The sequence below is a fragment of the Oryzias latipes genome, chromosome 13 (genome assembly GCF_053564925.1).
Source record: "Oryzias latipes strain Hd-rR chromosome 13, Olatipes_Hd-rR_3.1".
Classification (NCBI taxonomy): domain Eukaryota; kingdom Metazoa; phylum Chordata; class Actinopteri; order Beloniformes; family Adrianichthyidae; genus Oryzias; species Oryzias latipes.
Genome location: NC_136249.1, coordinates 7,243,518 through 7,266,229, shown reverse-complemented (window position 1 = coordinate 7,266,229; position 22,712 = coordinate 7,243,518). Strand labels below are relative to the sequence as shown.

General features: G+C 41.7%; 1 protein-coding gene and 1 long non-coding RNA gene across 3 annotated transcripts; both read right to left on the bottom strand.

The window, feature by feature from the left end:
* Positions 1 to 3,101: 3,101 nt before the first annotated feature.
* LOC110016260 (uncharacterized) lies at positions 3,102 to 10,679 on the bottom strand. 2 transcript variants are annotated; one of them, XR_013647111.1, is made up of 3 exons: positions 10,636 to 10,679; positions 3,338 to 3,460; positions 3,102 to 3,240 (listed from the first exon to the last, which is right to left on the bottom strand). It is a non-coding gene; the product is annotated as an uncharacterized LOC110016260 (long non-coding RNA). The 2 variants fall into 2 exon arrangements; XR_002291577.3 differs by lacking the exon at positions 10,636 to 10,679 and adding an exon at positions 8,155 to 8,287.
* A 4,574-nt stretch (positions 10,680 to 15,253) lies between these two features.
* ccnp (cyclin P) lies at positions 15,254 to 20,980 on the bottom strand. Its single transcript, XM_004075870.5, has 9 exons — positions 20,718 to 20,980; positions 20,238 to 20,363; positions 19,972 to 20,059; positions 18,725 to 18,894; positions 16,704 to 16,802; positions 16,414 to 16,569; positions 16,149 to 16,307; positions 15,897 to 16,075; positions 15,254 to 15,793 (listed from the first exon to the last, which is right to left on the bottom strand). The coding sequence occupies exons 1-9, from the start codon at positions 20,769 to 20,771 to the stop codon at positions 15,589 to 15,591; spliced, it is 1,236 nt and encodes a 411-aa protein (XP_004075918.1). The 5' UTR covers positions 20,772 to 20,980; the 3' UTR covers positions 15,254 to 15,588.
* Positions 20,981 to 22,712: the final 1,732 nt, after the last annotated feature.

The following is a 22,712-nucleotide window of genomic DNA, read 5'->3' as shown; positions in this document are numbered from 1 at the left end:
ACATCATATGCCAAAAAGGTGAACAAAAACAAGTTTAAACAGGTGCCATTAATACAGGCAACAAGTGGAGGAAAGAGGGGCCTCTTAAGCCTTTGTACCAGAAATGTCAATGGTGACATGAAATATAACACACACTAAAAACTGCTATAACTCTTCAATTGCAATATGTTTGTTTTTCCGTAGATTCTGAAGTTGTGTGTGCACAGTGTGCAAAACTTCACTAAAACTTTACGAGGCACATCAGAATCATGTGGTTTATGTTAATTCTGTAAGCTGTTTACTACTGTAAAGTGTTGCATAAATGAACAAAGCCGTCTTCTCTGCTGCTTCAGAATCTGCCGAGATTATGTTCATTGCATAAACATTTGAAGACTTTCAGTGATTCAAAGAACATCAACACAGGAGCAGAAGCTCTGGTGTTAAAGGGTTAGATAAGAAGTTTCAGGTCTGGGAGAGCCCAAAATCTAGCTTCTTTGTAGTTGACTACATACTGATTGTCACCTCCCCCTCCCCTCTCTGCTCTGCTCCTGAGGATTCCCAGCTATGATCACTCAACTCATCAACTCTTCAGCCTTCACAAAGAGATCCAGCCCCAGCATTCATCGCCAGTTCGTTGTTCCTCTATGGTGCTTACTTTGGTTGCTCATGTTCTTGCTCATGAAGTTTTGCCTCTAGCAAATATTTCCTTACGCCTCGCCTACAGGACAAATTCACCACGAGTGTTCAACTGGGATTCGCCTCCAGAGCTATCCGTTCAACTCAATCACACCACGACTCCTGTTCACACCAACCCTCCAGCTCAGCCACTGCAGAAAACCTCCAGTCAAGCCACGACTCCAAGTGAAGATTCCTGTTCCACATCTTACTACTCATCTGCTGCCTTCAGCCGCCATCTTTGTCATTGGATCTGCATCCTGGAAAATAAATCATCTAACTTACCTTTCACTCTCCTGTGTTTCCTTCCGGGTTCTAGCATCTGGGTCTGTCTCGGTTCTTTGAAGTCATGACACTGATTTTACTTAAGAATTTACCAATTATTATTATGTAATTTCCTGGATTCTTTCCCCCAATCGTGTCTCTCATAGATGAACCTAAACTGAAAATTAAAGGCCTCTCTACTCTTTTTAAGTGGGAGAATCTGCACAATTGGTGGCTTACTAAATACTTCTTTGCCCTTCTGGATTATTCTCCACTGACAACATTCAACTTAACATCTTAAACCTCAGGATTCAGACACACCCCTGTATCTGACACTCTCTTCATTTCCAGCACATTCTTAGCTAACTCCTCCTTCAGGATCGCTTAAATGACATAGCTTGAACCTGCTCCCAATCTATAAATCTAGCTCTTTTTTTCATCTGGTCACTCGAACACACAGGATAATTGTCGGCATTGGTTGTGGAGCAGAGGTAGAACAGTTGACCTCTGTCCAAAAGGTCACAGATTCTTTTCTTGCCTAACCTGTGCGTGTGTCAAAGAGTCCTGAATCGCACAAGCTCCTTGCATGGCATCCTTGTCACCATCAGTGTGTGAATGTGTGTGAATGGGACTTGTGACAATAAAGCACTTTGGGCCTTAATCAAGTCAGAAAAATACCATGTAGGTATTTGCCATTTACACCTTTCTTCTTCCCTTCATGTCAACCAATTCTCTGGTTTTCCCAGAGTACCTACAGTAAATTGAAAGTTTCTACTCAAAGTCCTACACTACTATCTTTCTGTGTTATTATCTCTGCATGGGTCTTGCATGTTTCTCCTCTAGTTTTTCTTTTTGACAGATGTACGTTGACAGATTGAAAACTCTGCTTGTGTTTTCGGCAGTTTAGCAGTGTTCTGCAGATGTCTCCAAGCTGATTTTTCTGTCTTATTTTAAATCATTTGATCATTTTTAACCTGTAAAATAGATGAAGCTGGAAGTAACATGCTTCCTTAACACTGGCCTTGCACTTTCGGGCGACCACTGCCAATGTAAAGTCTATATAAACGGGTTGCTACACAAGCTTTTAGGTTCATTTTCGACCTCTACGTACAAAACGCGTAGCCATTAAGCGTGCATTGAAAGTTAAACCAGGTTGAACTTTGACCAATCAGAGATTCGGGTTTGATAGTGACATAGAGATGACGTCCCCTTTAATTAATGGAAGTAACAACCGTTTCAAAATTAATCATGGAGGAGAAATTAATAATTAAATTAATAGTTTGTCAGGCCTGAATTCTATGACACCAAGTCTTTCCTACATCGGAATGAAGCTGTGAAAGAAAACGCCTGGAGTATGATTCTCCAGAATGTGTAAGGCACCAGCACTCTTCCAACAGTAGGTGGCAGACGTGCGCTGGTAAACAGTAGAAGAAGAAGAACAAGAAAAATCCCCTTCTTTGCTTATGATAAAAGCACTTAGCGTGTTCTTGAACCTGCAACACATTCTGGGAGTAAAAGTACCGTAGCATCAGTCTGATTTGACAACTGTAGCACAGAAATACTAGCAGCCTACAAAGACCATTTAACAACAAAGCAAACGCAGAATCAGCAGTTGAATTCCCTAAAGAACATTTCAGGAGTTAAAGTAAATATCAGAGAAATGTGTTTTCATTTCTACAGGGGATTGCCCATGCAGGAAGCAGAATAATGTAAGCATTGTCCGTATTCAAAATCTTCCCGAGTTAATCAACATGTTCCCAAAAAAACTAAGAGGATGTAAGTGAAAAGAATTCACAATAGGGCTGCACGACTTTAATTTTAGAGTTGCCTTCAAATAATTTAAGCGCTGCTCTGTGGCAGCAGCAATAGTACATCCTTCCAACAGAAATGTCTGCACAGAATTGTTTTCAGTATCAGACCTTGAAAAAAAACATTAATTGTGAACACAAAGAAGGGTCACAAATATCTGCAGTTTCAAACAGTCTTTATACACTGACCTTTTGTGTAACACATTTTAAATGTGCCAAAATGTATTTTTTAGCCATGAAAAAAGAGATTTGATGTGACACGTGCTCTGTCACGGTGTGAGGGCTAAATAAAGTGGATTTCTTTCTGATAGCGTCATTGGGTGTACACACTGTCCAGCTGTAAGGTTCCAACGGTTATTGCAATTCACTTCGATTGGTTTCTACTTTTTGGTTTTTCTCAGTGTTTTATTTGTTTACTTCCTGGTTTCTTAGGAGCACTTCTTGTATCCAGGAGGTCAAGTGGACGGGAGGCTAGCCAAGATGGCGTCTGCTTAGGTACTTCCCTTCTGAGCTTCTGCAAAAGTTATCAGATATAATACCCGTTTCATTCAAAAGACAAGGAAAATATCTCAAACTCATTTTGAAAGAAGAAGGATCTTTTTATTTTTTACCTTAATGTCCAGTCGCGGGAGAAAAAGCTACCGTATTGAGGACCGCCACGTGTCATGACTATGCTAAGTCGTCACCAACTTTGGACATGGAAGCCTTTCTTCCTCCTCAAAGCAAGCCCCCAGCTGCAAAAAAAGCTCTATTGGCAGCTGGACAAAGCTCATCAGATTCAAATGAAGTCAAATGAATTGTTGCCAAATCACTACAAAGAAAACAGGATGGATCGGACTGAAACATTAACCTACCGATGCCCACATGGAAAACACACAAGTCCAAATTTTATTGATATAGGCTTAGTTCAATTTTTCCTCTTTTGGAAATGTCTCGAATACCTTCAGTATTCACAAAATATTGTTGAGCTATTATGTTTAACAACACTTATCGATGTGCAGGTTAAGCTCAGAAAATACGTTTTTCATAGTCTTTGAGAGTATTTTTTCATACGGCTACAACTTGAACACAGAGAATAAACAATTGTTTTCTTAAAATTGAGAATAGGTTGAAAAAGTGGCTTTGAGAAGTATCCAAACTCTGCAATCATTATGGGGGGCGATTTTAATATTACTTGAAACTCTCAAATTGATCGGCGGGCCCCCTCACATGATAATCGCAAAAACATATTTATCAAATCTTTTATGGAAAAGTTTAAGTTGGTCGATATCTGGAGACTCAAACATCCAAATATACCATCTTTCACATGGAGTAATAAATCTAGATTTCTTGATTAGACTTTTGGTTAATTTCCAGTGATTTACAAGATAAGGATATTTCAGTGAACATCGTACCGTGTCCACTAAGTGACCATCAAGCTGTTCGTATAGATATTGTTTTATGTCCCTCACAAAATGTCAGTAAATCTCATTATTGCAAATCGAAAAACGTGTTGCTCAAAATTACATAAGTGCAAATAAAAATTAACCATCTTCTATCAAAATTCTTCAATAAAGCCAAATTGGACAATTCTTTCACCGTTAACTGGAAGATGTTCAAATACGAATCAGCCGAGTTTTTAAGAACATTTGGTGGCAATTTAGCCAAACGAAGAAAGCAACAAGAACATGATCTCATCACAGGCACCTCGATAATTTCGCAAAAACCTCTGGACAGCAAATTAGATGAAACTATAAAATGATCAAACTACAGGAAGACTTGGATCAGATTTATAAAAGAAAAGCAGAAGGAGCTTTCATTAGATACAGAAAACAATGGCTTGAGCAGGGAGAGCAAAACTCTTCATATTTCTTTAAAATGGAGAAGCATCAAGTACAAATAAACACAATTACTGAGCTAGAGATCAATTACATAAATTGTAGAAATGCTAAAATAATCTCCAACTATTGCTCATCCTTTAACAAGAATCTGGACTCTTCACAATATTCTGAAAGAGAGGCTGAAATCTTTCTTAACGCTTTAAAAAATACCTGAACAATTAAAGATTCTGAAAGAGAAATTTGTGATAATCCAGTAAATCCTGAAGAAGTCTGTGACTGCATCAAACAAAACAACTCTCCAGGAACAGATGGGTTGACATCTGAATTGTATACATTATTCTCCCAGCAGATTGCGCTGTTTTTCCTGGAAGTTTACATTGAAAGTATTTCCAATGATACCTTACCCTTGAGCATGACCCCAGGACTGATTTCTCTTATCCCAAAACCTCACAAAGATTTACTCTATATTGTTAATTGGAGACCCATCTGTCTTCGTAACCCTTGTGCTATCTTAGATGACCCCCCCCTTACATTGACATGTTCTCCCTACCATGACAAAGGTGGATAAAGGTGGAAAGATTTCATGTAATCCGTGGACACCAGTGAAGATCACAAATCATTGATGAAAAAAGGTTCAGAGCTCTGTCTAGTGGGTCTGGATCAGAGTTGCTTAACCTTTTTGACACTGGGGCCCAATTTTCCCCGTACAACGTGATTCAAGGCCCATTCAAATAACATGTTAATGTAAATTGATCTACATCTCATTCGATTTTTGTTTAATGATTACATCAAGTCATTTTATGGTTTATTAAAGTAAAATCTTGTGGGAAAAAATGCTACAATATGATCATCTCAAAGACATTTAATTTCACCCTGAACAGCTGTCATGCTTAGCACAAATTAGAATTCCAAAAACATTTATAAGGGATTTTGATAAATAAAATTGTGTGGTAATAAAGCAAGCACACTTGAAAATAATTTTGAAATTAAATAAACTGTAATTGACACTTAAATAAAGTTCCAATTAAAATATTACCTTACAAAATGCTGATGAACTTGACAAATTAGTGGTCTTAACTTTTGTACCATATGTTTCTCTCCAAATCTGTGACAAATTAACAACAGCCACAACAGTCTGTTTTTTAACATGCTATAAATCACATTTCATGTTAACCTCTTAATGCGAGACTTGGGCCTGTCTCTTAGACCTGATCAAGTCCAGTCTGGGTGGAATGGGGGAAAGGCTCACTCTAAGGGTAGCCTCCAGTGATGCTCTGAGTCTGCTGCGAGCCTTGGTCTTAGTTGTGGCTACAGTTGAGAATCCTGATTCACACAGGTATGTGGTTGTGAAAGGAAGAAGGACTTTAACAGCCCTCAGTGCTAGAAGTGGGTACTCCTTTGAGACCACAATCCAGAAGGAACCTAGGTCCAGTTTGCCCCACTGCCCTTTTAAAGTGCTGTCAGTGGAAACTTCCAGAAGCTGTGATTCCAGATGTGAGGGCAAAGCAACATCATTTTCAGTGGGATCAACTGAAAATGGGTCCACAACCCACATGTGTCCCTCCCTGGGATCCTCAGGAAAGTATTCAGCAAATTTCTCTGCCAGTTGTGAGAGATGCTGAGAGACTGAATGACTGATCTTCACCTGAGGTGAGCTTTCCAAAATGTCAGACAAAAGTGGAAACATGTCCAGTCTCTCTTCATGGGCCCTCTTACTCCACAAAGAAAGTTTTCTCTGGAAAGCTTGAACTTTGTCTGCAACAAAAAATATGTTGCTATTTCTCCCTTGAAGTGAGATGTTCAGCTGGTTCAGAAGTGAAAAAATGTCAGAGAGGTAGGCAAGTTTAGCTATGAATGTGGCGTTGGTGTAATGATGTGCAAGAGGAGATTTCTTATCAGTGAGAAAGGAGAAAACTTCCTTCCTAAGCTCAAAGATCCGTGTGAGAACAAGCCCTCTTGAGAGCCATCTCACCTCACTATGGTAGAGCAGCTTGACATGATCTGCTTCCATGCCCTCACAAAGTTGAGCAAAACATCTGGAGTTCACAGCATTACTTTTAATGAAGTTGATGGTTTTCACAGTGACATCCATCACCTCATGGAACTCCGGAGACATTTTTTTTGCTGCAAGGTTTTCACGGTGGAGAAAACAATGGGTCCATTTAGCTTCTGGCGCAAGATCAAGTATCTGCTTGATGACACCGCGATGCCTGCCAGTCATTGACGCTGCGCCATCACTGCACACTCCAACACAGTTCTGCCAGTCAAGGCCATTCTCAGTGAGGTAGTGATCCATGCAGCGGAAACATTCCTCAGCTGTAGCTCGAGTTGGAAGTTCTCCACAAAACAGAATGTCTTCTTGCAAAGAGCTATCCCACCGGTAGCGAACAAAAACCAACAGCAGCGCAGCTTTTTTGACGTCAGTTGACTCGTCCAGCTGCAAAGAGAAAAAGGGGCTCTTTCTTATTCTCCCCAGAAGCTGCTGCTCAATGTCTGAGGCCATGTCAGCAATACGGTGACTCACAATGTCATTCGACAGCGGGATGGTCTTGAGCTTCTTTGCTGCAGCCTCACCAATCATCTCACGGCACATGTCCACAGCGGCAGCAGAACCAGTTCCTCCGCTATGGTGAACGCTTTCTTACTCTGCGCCACACGTCTGGCTACGAAGTAGCAGGCCTTTAACGCACACTTAGCGTCGCCAGTCAGTGACACGATGGACCTCCTCTGCATCTGAAGCCCATCATCCTTTCTTTTGAAATAATCTACTGGCTTTCCAATGAGCTTCGGATGTTTGGTTTCCAGATGGCGCTTTAATTTTGACGGTTTTAGTGCTTCATTGGATAATGTTAGCCCACACTCAACACACTGGGCTCTGGGCTCTGCCTCACTGCCTCCGTTCACAAAGCCAAACTTTATAAAATCAGGGTTGTATTTTCGTATAAATTTCGCCTTTGAAGAGGGACTGGCATAACTTTGTACTTCATTTTTTCGTTTTAAAAACTTCTCCATGTTTTCTGCAACTGTTTTCTTTACTCTTGTAATCAGGATCTCCCGTTTATTCTATAAAAAGTAGCATCAGAGAACAATTACCACACTAGAATGTCAACGGCACTGTGCTGCGAGTCAGAGGACAGAAAATAAAAATCTTCGACAGTTTTAACACAAATAAAATGGACATTGTGCCATCAGTCTGCGGTAAGACTCCAAGACAAGTTGGAGTCCAAGAAAGAACATAGTCTTGCAGCTGTCCAAAGCAGTGACGTGCGGTGAGGTTGATGACTGGTGAGGCACTGACTCCTCTGGAGTCAGATTTACAATGAAAGAGCTAAATATTTAACCATTAATCCAACAACAGCTAAAATCTTATAAAATACACAAAATCATATTTGTCCTACAGAGAACACTTCTTTTATAGATGGATGGAACACTCTCCTTGGTTAAAATTTAGTCATATGCACTTTAAGAATAAAGATGTGTTCAGCACGCATTTGACCCTCAGTAACGATTTCTGGTATTTTTCCATCTTCAAATTCTGGAGCTTTAATAAGTTATCAAATATTGTCTGTGAAAATTATCATAAAAATAAAATAAATGATTTTACTTACATTTTTATCCACTTTTACTCCCATGTTATTTTTTTTAAAAGCAAACATTTAAAAACATATTTGTCTTCACTTTTTGCGTCTGTCTGCCGATCCTTCTTCACAAAAACTCTGTGATCTGTTGAAAAATTCTTCCTTATTTTCCTTTATTTTATGAGTTTCTCATCCTCTGTCTGTTTCTACGGAACTAGTGTAGCTACAAAGCAGCTGTCAGCTCACGTCTGCCCCCTGCTGGTGAGGCATACCTCACCTGAAGCCGTTTCTGCAGGCCTAAAGCAGCGCGTCCACGGCACGTCTCAGTATTGAGTCTGGCCGTCAGACATGAGGCACAGCGCTCCCGAGCCTCACCCGGAGATTCACATATTCAGCTCCGTCTGTGATCGCGGAACGCTCAAATTCGGCGATTTTAACCTCAGAAACCTTGGAAAATGTGTTAAGTTGACTGAAAATGTATATTTAACACAGATCAGTGGAAAATAATGTTTACTTAATTTACCTTTTTCTATTTTATCACGATTATAACAGGTGAGGCTCCGCCTCACTTGCCTCACCTGACCGCACGTCACTGGTCCAAAGGCTCTTTTTTAAACTGTGTATTAGGCCCGATCTTACCGCTAGTCCAGTATGGAAGCGATTTTGTAGCATTAATAAAAAGCAAAGTCAAAACCAGAAATGCTTTTTCATTTTCAAAATGAAGCTGCATTTTTTGACTAAAAAAGAAAATGAAAAAGCAATCCACCAAAATGCTTTTTCTTTTCCTTCCTCAACACAGCTTATTCTGTCACTTAATTAAAATTAAAATTAAAATGGTATTTGACATTTCATTTTCAAGACGTTCCATGGTAAATGTGTAGCATAATTCATTTAGAAATGTTTAATTTGACATTCAAAATGGATTAATAGAAATGCTTTTTAATTTTCAAAATGAAGCTGCATTTTTTGACTCAAAATTAAAAAGAAAAAGCAATACTTCAAAATGCTTTATCATTTCCTTCCTCAACACAGCTTTTTCTGTCACCTAATTAAAATGATAAAGAAAATGGTATTTGACATTTCATTTTAAGAAAGGTCCATGGTAAATGTGTAGCAAAATTCATTTAGAAATGTCTTATTTGACATTTAAAATGGATTAACAGAAATGCTTTTTAATTTTCACAATGAAGCTGCATCAAATGCCTCAAAATTCAAATGAAAAAGCAATATTTCAAAATGCTTTTTCATTTTATACTTAAAACCGCTTATTCTGTGTCATAATTAAAACGAAAATGCAAAGAGGGGATTGCATTTGCAATTTCAAATCCACCCTGCAAAACTTGGAGCAATATTCATTTAGAAAAAGCATTAGCAGAGGGGAGGCGGGGCGATGACGTCACTGCTTTCTCCGTGTGGACACTACTGGAAACACAAATTCATTTGATGGTTTCTCAGATCGCAGCAGCATTTCCGCCTTCAGCGATCATCGGGAGCTTCGCGCTCCGCTAGGCGAAGGCAGCTGGCGGTCCGAAGAACAAAAGCTTGTCCGCGGTGCGTCAGGAGGAGGACCGCAGAAGGCGGACATGCTGCTATGTAGTCCTGAGAAGCTGTGGAAACTCATCAGAAGTTCACAACCAACTCAAAGCTGTCTTCTCTGCCGCTAACACAGTCTGCTCCTGGTGCGTGTGTGTGTGTGTCAGCGGCCGCATTTCGTTTTAATTATGACACAGAATAAGCGGTTTTAAGTATAAAATGAAAAAGCATTTTGAAATATTGCTTTTTCATTTGAATTTTGAGGCATTTGATGCAGCTTCATTGTGAAAATTAAAAAGCATTTCTGTTAATCCATTTTAATTGTCAAATAAGACATTTCTAAATGAATTTTGCTACACATTTACCATGGACCTTTCTTAAAATGAAATGTCAAATACCATTTTCTTTATCATTTTAATTAAGTGACAGAATAAGCAGTGTTGAGGAAGGAAATGAAAAAGCATTTTGAAGTATTGCTTTTTCTTTTTAATTTTGAGTCAAAAAATGCAGCTTCATTTTGAAAATTAAAAAGCATTTCTATTAATCCATTTTAAATGTCAAATTAAACATTTCTAAATGAATTATGCTACACATTTACCATGGAACGTCTTGAAAATGAAATGTCAAATACCATTTTAATTTTAATTTTAATTAAGTGACAGAATAAGCTGTGTTGAGGAAGGAAAAGAAAAAGCATTTTGGTGGATTGCTTTTTCATTTTATTTTTGAGTCAAAAAATGCAGCTTCATTTTGAAAATGAAAAAGCATTTCTGGTTTTGACTTTGCTTTTTATTAATGCTACAGAATTGCTTCCATAGTCCAGCAACTGAAAGAACGAGAGGGACGCAGACCACCTACAGTTTTGATTTAATTCAGGGTTGTTATAATTTGTTTAAGTTACTCTTTCATTAAGTTTTGACCGAAATCGATCGTTATAAAGTTAACGTTATTAACAGAGAGAACATTAGTACGTCTTACCATCAATCGGATCTCCTAGCGTTTGCCCGGGAAACTGCAGCAGCCCTCGCGGCCCACAGGTTCAGAACAGATTTTTTTTCGCGGCCCACTAGTTGGCGCTCGCGGACCGAGATTGGGCCGCGGCCCCATGGTTAAGAATCACTGATCTAGACCCACTAGACCTTTTTCTTCAATGATTTGTGATCTTCACTGGTGTCCATGGATTACATGAAATCTTTCCACCTTTATCCACCTTTGTCATGGTAGGGAGAACACGTCAATGGAAGGGTGGGGTCATCTAAGATAGTACAAGGGTTACTGACAAAAGATCAAAGATGATGATGCGTACATGTCTGATGTCATACTGATATACTGATGTCATTTTTGGCATACTGCCACACGCCCCTACCCCTCCCCCACAGTCTCTAAGCATGTGGCATGTTTGATGTTTGAATTTCTGAATGCCTCTGAGGCTCCAGCCAGAGCTGCTGCAGAAGACTTTCTTGCTCCAAAAGTAAGTCAGCTCGTGTTGAAGGAGACTTCTAAGGACCGGCAGGTTCCTTCAACACAGATCTACACTTGCAAACCATCAGACGGCCGTACTAAGGAGGGTTTCTGGAGCCCGACAGGTCTAGATTCTTCAAAAAGGATAATTTACGCAGGCCTGTTAAAAAACTAAACAAAATAAAAAAATGTAAAAAAGTCTCCCAACTCAGGATCCCAGCTCCACAACAACAAGGGATCCTTTTCAGAAGTTCTTCTTGCAGTTGTGGACGTCACCAGTCACTTTCAGGTGATTGATTTTGGAACAGGACGAGTGACGGTGGGACCCCGCAACTCCACCTTTGGTCAGACGCTCCACAGATGATCATTCAATCTTCTGTCTCCAATGAGTTCTGTGTCTTTGTGGCTAAAAAAAAGATTTGATACAGTCATTCCCTTGGTGCCTCCTTCCCAGAGAGAGATGAATCTTTACATCATCTCCCCAGCCCGGCTGGTTTTGAAGAATGCCTCTTGGATGCTTTCTGTGCAGAGGTGTCAGTATCAAGGCCTGGATGAAGTCCACACAGAAGTTGTGGAGCAGAGTGTGGGGGAAGCATGTGCTCCTCACAGCTTCATCAGGTCCCCAGCACCACAGGAACCTGCAGTGACTGAGCCTATGGTAACTGAAGAGGGGCTGCTGCACTGCCTCAAAGCGGTTGCTGCCATGATCCACTTTCCTGCAGAGGGAGCAGATCCATGGCACAATCATGTTTCTGTCCTCCAAGGACTGACCCGCAACGGCTCTTTTCAGAGCCACCCACAAAACCTTGAAGAGCTTGATTTTCTCTTTTTGCTGTTTATAGTCCTAACTTCTAAAGGACTATATTAGTGTAGTTCTTGATAATGCTAAAGATTAAAACATACAATATACAAATAAACTAATAGTTATTATCTATACTATTTTTTAATTTAAAGTTTGTTTTTTAAAAACTCATCTTTTGCCCCTACTACAGGAGCCAAAGTACAACCCCCTCCCACAGCAGCAGAGCACTGGCAGAAGAATTGAACAGCTTCTTTGTCCGCTTTGAAACCTTGTCTCAACTACAGCCCCCACAGCACCAACACCAATGCTCTACTCATCCATCAGGAAAATGAGGTGAGAGGAACCCTGAGAGCTACGAAACCAGGAAAGCTGCAGGACCAGACGTCATCCTGGGCGCCGTTATCAAGGAGTGTGTGGATGAGCTGGCTGGTGTCCTTGGTGTCCTAAACTGTTCCACCTCTCTTTGTCCCATGTTCCAAGCTGCCTTAAATCCTCCACCATCCTCCCTGTCCCCAAAGAGTTGTCCATGAACTGCATCAATGACTACAGACCATTAACCCTTATGTCTGTAACCACAAAGTGCTTGGAGCGAATCCTGCACGGTCCCCTAACTCCCTTAGACCCCTCCAGTTCGCCTACAGTAACTTCTCTGAGACCAACTTATTCTACAAATTTATACCATGATCCAGGTAAATATTCGATTCAGATTGGCTGCTAGGTGTGGACTAAATTGTGATCTACAGTGATAATGCATGCCTAAAAAGGTACTGGTCACATAGCTTCAATGTTCCATATCCCTGCACTGGCTTCTTCAAAATTAACTTTTGCTTCATCATCTGGACGAAAACAACAGTAAGAGGTGAACCTTCTCTTTGAAATGATGCTTTTTTTAACCCATCATGACGATCAGCACACACAGTACAGACTAAAGGTTTGGACACACCTTCTCATTCAAAGAGTTTTCTTTATTTTCATGACTATGAAAATTGTAGATTCACACTGAAGGCATCAAAACTATGAATTAACACATGTGGAATTATATACACAACAAAAAAGTGTGAAACAACTGAAACTGTCATAATGTAGGTTCTTCAAAGTAGCCACCTTTTGATTTGATTACTGCTTTGTACACTCTTGGCATTCTCTTGATGAGCTTCACCTGAAATGGTCTTCCAACAGTCTTGAAGGAGTTCCCAGAATGCTTAGCACTTGTTGGCCCTTTTGCCTTCACTCTGCGGTCCAGCTCACCCCAAACCATCTCCACTTTTCAGGTCTGGTGACTGTGGAGGCCAGATCATCTGGTGCAGCCCCCCCATCCCTCTCCTTCTTGGTCAAATAGCCCTTACACAGCCTGGAGGTTTGTTTGGGGTCATTGTCCTGTTGAAAAATAATTGATGGTCCAACTAAACCCAAACTGGATGGAATAGCATGCTGCTGCAAGATGCTGTGGTAGCCATGCTGGTTCAGTATGCCTTCAGTTTGGAGTAAATCTCCAACAGTGTCACCAGCAAAGCACCCCCACACCATCACACCTCCTCCTCCATGCTTCACGGTGGGAACCAGGCATGTAGAGTCCATCCATTCACCTTTTCTGCGTCGCACAAAGACTCTGTGGTTGGAACCAAAAATCTCCAGTTTGGACTCATCAGACCAAAGCCCAGATTTCCACTGGTCTAGTGTCCATTCCTTGTGTTCTTTAGCCCAAACAAGTCTCTTCTGCCTGTTGCCTTTCTTTATCAGTGGTTTCCTAGCAGATATTCTACCATGAAGGCCTGATTCACACAGTCTCCTTTAACAGTTGTTGTAGAGATGTGTCTGCTGCTAGAACTCTGTGTGCCATTGACCTGCTCTCTAATCTGAGCTGCTGTTAACCTGCCATTTCTGAGGCTGCTGACTCGGATGAACCTATCCTCCCCAGCAGAGGTGACTCTTGGTCTTCCTTTCCTGGGGCGGTCCGCATGTGAGCCAGTTTCTTTGTAGCGCTTGATGGTCTTTGTGACTGCACTTGGGGACACTTTCAAATTTTTCCCAATTTTTCGGACTGACTGACCTTTATTTCTTCTAGTAATGATAACCACTCGTTTTTCTGTACTTATCTGCTAATTTCTTGCCATAATCCAAATTCTAACAGTCTATTCAGTAGGATCATCAGCTGTGTATCCACCTGACTTTTGCACAACACAACTGATGGTCCCAACCCCATTTATAAAGCAAGAAATCCCACTTATTTAACCTGACAGGACACACCTGTGACGTGAAAAACATTTCCGGCAACTACCTGGAGGTATCTACAGGGGGCCCCCTCTGAGCCTGGCTGGATGGGTGGGTGGTCCCCCTCCTCCCGGGTTGCTTGGGTCCTGTTGCCTGGGGCGCTCCTGGCCAGGGGGTCTCTCCCCCCCTCTCCTGGTCTGGCTGGGTAGGATCTGGTTCCCCTCATGAACACACGGTTCACTGCGGCAGCATGCATGTATCTCCACCCCCACGTGCACGTGCACACTGCTCCCTGTCTGCTTCATCCCTCGTCCTAACACAGTGTATTGATGGACAGATTTCTTCCGCTCATCTTCGTGTCAGATTTTCACCTTTGATGTAATATCTTTCCAGCAGATCTGGTATAATTGTTACAGCTTAAAATATTAACTCATTCAAATCAGCGTTTGTATCCCCACCTCTCTTCCTTTTATTCTCTTCCACCCCCCTCACATTCTTCCCCTCTCCCTCCCCACACACACTAAATGTAACAAATAAAATATAAACAAAACGGGGATTACTGTATACAAATTTACACTCTGGTTTTTCAAAGTTATATAACCTCTTTTTGTGATGGTAAAACCTGTCCAACAAAAGGACTGCAGCTCTAATCTGTTTGCTCAGTTGTTGGACAGAACAAGTTAAAAAAATAAATAAAAATGCGGTTTGTGCCCTGCTGTAATTGTATTACGCCAAGTCAGTACGACGACAGAGCGGAGAAAGAAAAAGGCTGAAGCAAGATTCACGACATTTGCACCAAGCCTCTTCCAACTGTTTGTGGTAAACATGTGCAAGTAGAAAAGCAACCCCCCCTCCCCCCGCTTGTCCAGTGTGAACTCCATGGGAACTCCATGCGTCTTCAAGAATGCGTGTTTAGTGCATTTTTAAACATACATCTCATGCCAGGTGTGACCGTGGCTTTAAGGTGGCATTTGCTGCCAACATCATGACACCAAAGATTTAGAAGAAAGGTCAACCTAAACTCCACGGATCTTTCATTTGTCGGTATTCCAAATTTCCATAAGTTTTCTGGTCAAAGAGTTTTTTCATATGAGAGTAAAGATCTCAGTGTTGCGACTCATCTCAAAACTTTGCAGCGGGCACTTTATTTTTACATTAAAACTTTCTCCAAACTTGACAGACAGGCCACATTCTCTCCACAAGTAACAAGAAAACGTCAGAAAAAAAAAATAAACATTTCTAGTATTTTCTAAATTGGCTGCGAGTTAAGATCATAAAACACAGGCTTATTCATAAGCATGCAAACGGCAAGCGTCTTGTCAACACCGGACAACAGTCATACCTTTCTTACCCAACAACAGTTACAGCTTCTTATGATCCGTAGCCAAGAATGTTCTGCTTTGACTTGAATCTTTAAGTTTTTTTGATTTTTTTTTCACTACTTACACCCTTTAAGTTCACAAGTGTAATTTGGTTCCTTTAAGAGGGGCTTGTGAAGAGCATACACCTAACAGACCAGCAGGATTCCTCAGACCTGGGTGTCTGCTAACATGCATCCTCTCTGGGGAGGAGAACTTAATAAAAGTAGCAGAGTTCTCATGGGTCTGGACCCTGGAAGCAGCAGTGGCTAGAATCTGCATGATCCTTAGAAGAATGGTTTGACTGCAAGAGAAAGTGAGAAAAAAAAAACCCACAAATCTTAAATGCTAAATGTGGAACAAGATGTGGAACAAGATGGGAAACTAAAAGGAGTGAAGCTCAGCACCTGCCAACATGGATGCTGGAGGTCAGACACCAGGCAGCCTCTCCTTCAGGGGTTGGAGACTCCTGGAGAACATGGCGAGCCAAGCAGAGGGCTGCTCCAGCCAGCTGGGCGGGTAGAAACACCACACACTGGGCCTCTTGGAGAGACAACTCCAGCAGATAGCGGGCCATCCACACCATCTGGAGGCACAGATCACCGGGTGGATGGCATTTAAAACTCACTGCAGTCCCAGTCCCGTGGCAGTGTTCCTACCATGGCGCTGCAGCGGGCAACCGCGGCGAAGAGGAGGAGGAAATGCAAAGGGGGGCTGTGAGATAGATCAAACTTCAGCGCACAAAGGAGTCGGCGCTCCATTCGCAGCAGCTGGCGTTTCGTGTAGGCATGGTCCATTAAGCTGCAGAGATCAGACACCTGGAAGCATCAGAGGATTCCTCAAACTAGGACACCTTTCATTAAGACAGAGCAGATGAGTCTCAACACTCCAGCAGCCTCATCACAGGAGCTGAAATCAACTTACCTCTGGGAGGAGGCTCTCCTCTTTTTTCGCTGCAATTAAGAGGCAAACCATTCCGAGGAGCTGCAAGTTTGCTGTGGTGACCTTGAGCTGTCGCAGGGAGTGGTTGAGGAGGTGAATGGCCAAATACAGGGTGTCTTCTTGGAAATGCAGCAGCTCCTAGCAGGACATTAGAGCGGGTTTTAATGCTTCAAAATAATGTCATTTTTCCAGTCCCTTTTAGAAAAGGCATTTGCTTTTTAGAAATATGTACAAATAACCACCATTTGTAGGAGTAAAAAGGGGAACCTCACATGAACTTGTACCATCCAGTCCACCAGGATTGCTCGGGTAGAATCAGTGAAATGACGAGGGAGGTCAGCATTTGGGAAAGAGTTCTGCGTTTGAGTTCTCTACAGGTTTAAAAGAAAAGTCCAAAAAAGGTATGTAAATAAAAGAAAGAGGCTGTGCTAAGTAGATTCCAAAAAAAATGGTTAAAGTTCCACTCTGATCATCTTTTGATCTATTGTAAAAGCATTTCCAGTGTCCTTTCATTTTGCGATAAGGCTATGCCATCTTTAGCCTAGAAAAACCAAAACAAAAAACGTTTGTTTATGTAGGACAGTTTTTGCAGGGCGGCAGGAGTTCTAAAATTCACCTCAGAGTTGTAAGCAGGGCTGTTTGTGCAGAGTTAGCCTACCCCTACTTCCCATCATCCATCTGTTTACACTCTACCACTAGCTTACAAAAATGAGGAGCAGTATTGGAGACATCCAGCTGCTCAGTTTTGAGTCAGATTCCAGCTCAGACGAGGAAACAAAAACGTACATGGATCTAGTCCACTACAAGTGGAAGCATCAGAATGGAGCAGAGCAGGGAGCTTGAGACCTGCAGATTGTAGCACCTATGACACTGCTTTTTCCAGACGCATTTTTCATCTACTTCGGATTCACAACAATCTGAAGAAAGACCGGCTTAGAAATGTAGTTTTCAGCTCAATTTTCTTGAAGTCCACTATATTCCCAAAAGTATTGGCTCACCTGCCTTGACTCATTTGAACTGAAGTGGCATTTCATTCCTAACCCGTAGAGTTCAGTATGATGTGGGCCCCCCTTTTGCTGCCGTTACAGCTTCAGCTCTTCTAGGAAGGCTGTCCACAAGGTTGAGGAGTGTTTCTAGGAGTTTCTGCCCTTTCCTCCAAAAGCGCATTTATAAGGTCACACACTGATGTTGGTGGAGAAGGTCTGGCTCTTCGTCTCCGCTCTAATTCATCCCAAAGGTGTTCTGTCGGGTTCAGATCAGGACTCTGTGCAGGCCGGTCAAGTTCATCCACACCAGACTGTCCTCCATGTCTTTATGGACCTTTGCTTTGTGTACTGGTGCACAGTCATGTTGGAAGAGGAAGGGGCCGCTCCAAACTGTTTCCACAAGGTTGGGATCATGGAATTGTCCAAAATGTTTTGGTGTCCTGAAGCATTCAGAGTTCCTTTCACTGGAACTAAGGAGCAGAGCACAAGTCCTGAAAAAGAGGCCCCATACCATAATTCCTCCTCCAGCTAATATCACACTCGGCACAATGGAGTCCCAAATGTACGGTTCTCCTGGCAAACTCCAAACCCAGACTCGTCCATCAGATTGTCAGATGGAAAAGAGTGATTCATCACTCCAGAGAAAGCGTCTCCACAGCTCTAGAGTCCAGTGGCGGCTCACTTTACACCACTGCATCCGACGATTTGCGTTGCACTTGGTGATGTGCGGCTTGGATGCAGCTGCTCGGCCATGGAGACCCATTCCATGAAGCTCTCTGCAGCTATTGACTGTGCAGAAAGTCAGCGAGCTCTTTGCACTATGTGCTTCAGCATCAGCTGACCCCTCTCCTACCACTTCATGGCTGAGCTGCTGTTTCCAAACTTCTCCATTTTCTTCTGAGAGAGATAACAGTTGACTGTGGAAAATTTAGGAGTGAGGAAATTTCAGCACTGGATTTGTTCCACAGGTGGCATCCTAGGACAGTTCCATGCTGGAATTCACTGAGCTCCTGAGAGCGGCCCATTCTTTCCCAAATGTTTGTCACAAACAGTCTTGATTTTATACACCTGTGGCCAGGCCAAGAGATTAGGACACCAGATTCTGATCATTTGGATGGATGAGCCAACACTTTTGGTAATATAGCGCATGTCCTCCATCATTAGCAAAATGCCGCAAAAACATGTTAAAAACACCAAAAATACGGTTTTCATCAGAGTGGGTCTTTAAAGACAACAGCAAATCGGGTTAAAAACTATTTTAAAAAAGGAAAAATAAAAAGATGCTTTTGTGGACCACAGCTTCTCACCATCATGTCCAAAAACAAATCCCAGGCAAAAGTCCTGTCACAAATGAGGTCCAGTTTCTCAAGCGCCATCTCCACCTCATGACGCAGTAAGCTGGGAACCAGAGCATCCAGGCTGTGAAGACCCTGCAGCCCATGAGGGTAAAGCAGCACCGGCTTCTCAACACATTCATCTGTTGGACAGGTTGCAGAAGGAAAACCAGAATGAGAGGCATCTTCCTTAAGTTTTTTTATACAATTCATAAAAGTATTCCAATTAGTTTATTTTATTCATTTCAAGCATATTTTAAAAAACAACAACTGATAAATAAACACCTTCACTGATAATCAGTCAGGCAATATTTTTTAGTTAAGGGAAAAAAAACAACTTGGTAGAAAGGTAGAATCTGTAGCTTATTAAAGCCATTTAATTAGGACGCAAAAAACTTTGACACAAGATAAAACAAAAATTATATTGCTGGAAATCTTGAGCTTGTTCAGAAAAAAAAAAAAAAAGTTTGCCCGGAGTCTCAGCAATATTCTAGGTGTTGTGACTCCAAAGACCTTGCATTCTAATAAAAATTGTTTAGAAAACATTAAATATTCAAATTTTTGAGAAACTGTGCTGTGGAAGAGTGCTTGGCGCTCTTGCCCCTGGTTCAATTCCCATCTGGGGGGCCTGAAACAGAACACCAATGGGGACCGTTCTGTGTGGAGTTTGCATGTTCTCCCAGTTTGTGCGTGGGTTCTCTCCGGGTCTCCGGCTTCCTCCCACCGTCCAAAAACATGCTTCATAGGGTTTGGTGGTTAGTCTAAATTGTCCATAGGTGTGAGTGTGAGAGTGCGCGGGTGTGTGATTGTGGCCCTGTGACAGACTGGCGACCTGTCCAGGTTGTCCCCTGCCTTCACCCGCAAGTGGCCGGGATAGGATCCAGCAGCCCGTGACCCCGAAAGGGAACAAACGGATCAGAGGATAAATGAATGAATGAATGAATGAATGAATGAATGAATGAATGAATGAATGAATGAATGAATGAATGAATGAATGAATGAATGAATGAATAAATGAATGAATGAATGAATGAATGAATGAGAAATTTGTTTATATCAATGTTCATCTTTTTGAAAAGAAGTGGAATTTGCAAAAAAAAAAATTTGATAAATATTAATTCATGGATGTCGTACACTTGACATTTATGCCAAAAATAATTAGTTTTAAAGCGTTAATCTGGCCATTAACGCTTTAAAAAAAGAGACAAAAAAAACCTCACCAGCCACAGTTTCAGCAGAGCTCGCCCTACTGTCCACATGGAATCCCAGGATGATGCTCTCATTCGTTTGAGCTGACAACCTCCTTTCCTGCATAGATCAGGGAAATACTGGGAATTAGAAATGTTTTAGACCTTAAAGATGCCAACTTTACCAAAATTCGAGGCGCACTGTGTCTAGAGTTCTCTTTGGAGTTTCATTGATTGGATAAATTGAGAACAAACACTGGAACAGGCCTTAAACAAAATGTAAACAACAAAAAAGGTACCCATCTGCTCTCCGTTTCCATTTTAACCGGGGCCATCCTGGACTCGTCCGTCTCTGCGGGCTGCCGCCGGTCTGTTGGCGCGCACGCGTTCGCCCGGGCCCTCAGTGGGACTCTCCTTTCATCCGCCTGAAACCGCGAAAAACACGCGTGGGGACGGCCTGCTGGGTCAGTCAGTGTCACCAGGAGGGTACACCAACCCTTCCATCGAAACCTCAGCCACACCTGATGAAGAAGCTACACTTTTCTGAGGCGTGGAGTTTTTTCCCCCCCCCCACAAACCGAGATTTGCGCAGAAAGGAGTTTAAATGGACCAACCAAAAGCTGCTTTTCTGTGGCCCACACATGAAAATGTAATTTCATGAGAAACTATGAAAACCAAACACCTAAAAATGTATAATTAGATTTTATGGCTTGTTTTATTTATGTATTTTTTTTAAGTAAGAAGAAAAGATTGGATCAGTTTGAGCGCGCACGGTTCACCTTCTTGTGTAAGTCCAACAGGGGCTTGGAGTCGCAGAACCCAGTCCTGGCCATGGTCACATCAGCCGGGGGCCAAGGTTCCGTGTCGGGCCGCTGCAGCTACTTATCCACGGTGGTCGGCGGAGGCCTGAAGCGCATAGCAGCCGCGCAGCCTGAAGCCGCGCTAATAAACGCAGCTGGCCCGCACTGATTGGAGCGGGGGACCGGTGTCAAGAAGATCCACTTCTGAAATCACCTCCCGCTCAATGCATGCAGGACAGCGGATTGGTGCTCAGCGTCTGCGTTTGGATTAGAGGATGAAGAATGCAGGCCTACAATCAAAATTGTTTGGTGTTGTTGCTTTTTTTTTTTATTTTGGAAACAATTTAAGACAATTCTACCTCCGAGTTTAGCGCCGCCAAAATAAAATAAAATGATATTACAAGAATAAAGTCTCATGATTACAGTTGTGGCTTTTTTTTCCGTCAATCTCCTAAATTACTTTTTGTAAACTGGCCCTAAAACTGCAATTCAGATTCATTAGACAAAAAATAATAATAATAAATTAATAAACTGGGAAATTCCTATATTAATCATTAAAAAAAATTGCAGGTAGGGCCCATAAAAAGGAAACTTACAGATTTAAATTTAAGATAACTCAAATAAATGCACCCCCCCCCCCCCAAATACTAGCTTCTTTTTTTTCAGAAATATGCAAATAAAATCTGATGGTAAATGAACCCATATTATATGGAAAACCATTTCAGAGATTATATTATTTCATGCTGAAGAACAAAGAAAACACAGGCTTTTATTTTGGTAAAAATGTTTACTGGCACATTATTGTGGCAAATGTTATAAGCTTCCATACTGTAGCAGGCATCACCCATTACATTACATTGGAAAGTCTTGCAGAAGAGACTGAAAACTTGTGAAGAAACAGCTTTTTTTTCTCTTCACTGCTCCCTTAGCCTCAACTATCAGCATCAATCACAAAAAAAAAAATAAAAAAGATGCAAACCAAAGAGAACTCTGTGAGCGGCATCCGGTGTGACATTCCTGACTGCTTGACACATTCAGGTTCACAGAGAAGTTTTAAGGTCATCTTAGTAAAGCTGCAAATCAAAGACTACTATAAGCTGCCGGCCTACTACCGTTCTACCATGTCTGCATTCATCAAGAGTTGTCTTTTTTTTTTGGTATTTACACAATAATGAAGAGGCACTTGTTGTGCCAGTGTATGCCTACAGGAGAGGTCATGGGGGTTCAGTTGCATGTTTGTTTTAAGCTGAGAAGCATTGGTGAAAGCGTGGCCAGCAGCGAGGTTCCGTGTATGGCTTTACAACCAGCTGGAGTCCAACAGCACCCCCTTGTGGCCCAAGATAGCAATAAAGGCAAGTCCGCAGCGAGGTCCATCATCCGGGTCCAAAGCAGGCCTCTTGGACGGAGGGCTGTGCTTGAGTCAGGGAGGAGAGTGCTGGAGTGGCGAAGGGTCAGCAAAAGCCAGAGGATTGCATTATGGTCTGCAGGAACCCCGGCCACCTCATGGTCACTGGTGAGTGGAAAAAGCTGCTTCTCGTCTGTGTTGCCACTCTCGTCTCGCAGACACTCACCCACACAAACCCAGGATAAACAGAAATCAAGACATGATGGAGGGATATCCAAGAGGATCGTTTGCGCAAAACACAACTAGTGATTCTAGCTGGGTTTAAAACAACACACTGATCACAATCAGATTGATCTTTTATCCAAAAATGCATTAAAAAAATTACAATTATTTGAGTTTTTAAGACCAATGCAGCTTTTTCTATTAAAATTCCTTCTTATATTTTGAAAAAAACTTTTTTTTTAAATCAATCAATTATTATTAGAGAAATATTAGAACTTGTCTACTTCCACTCTTATTTTGTTAAATTAAATCCGTTTGTGAACTATGGATAGGGATTGCTCAGCTGTATCAGAGGTAAAAGCATTAAATTTAAACACCATCAGATTTTAAAATCCCAAATATTCATC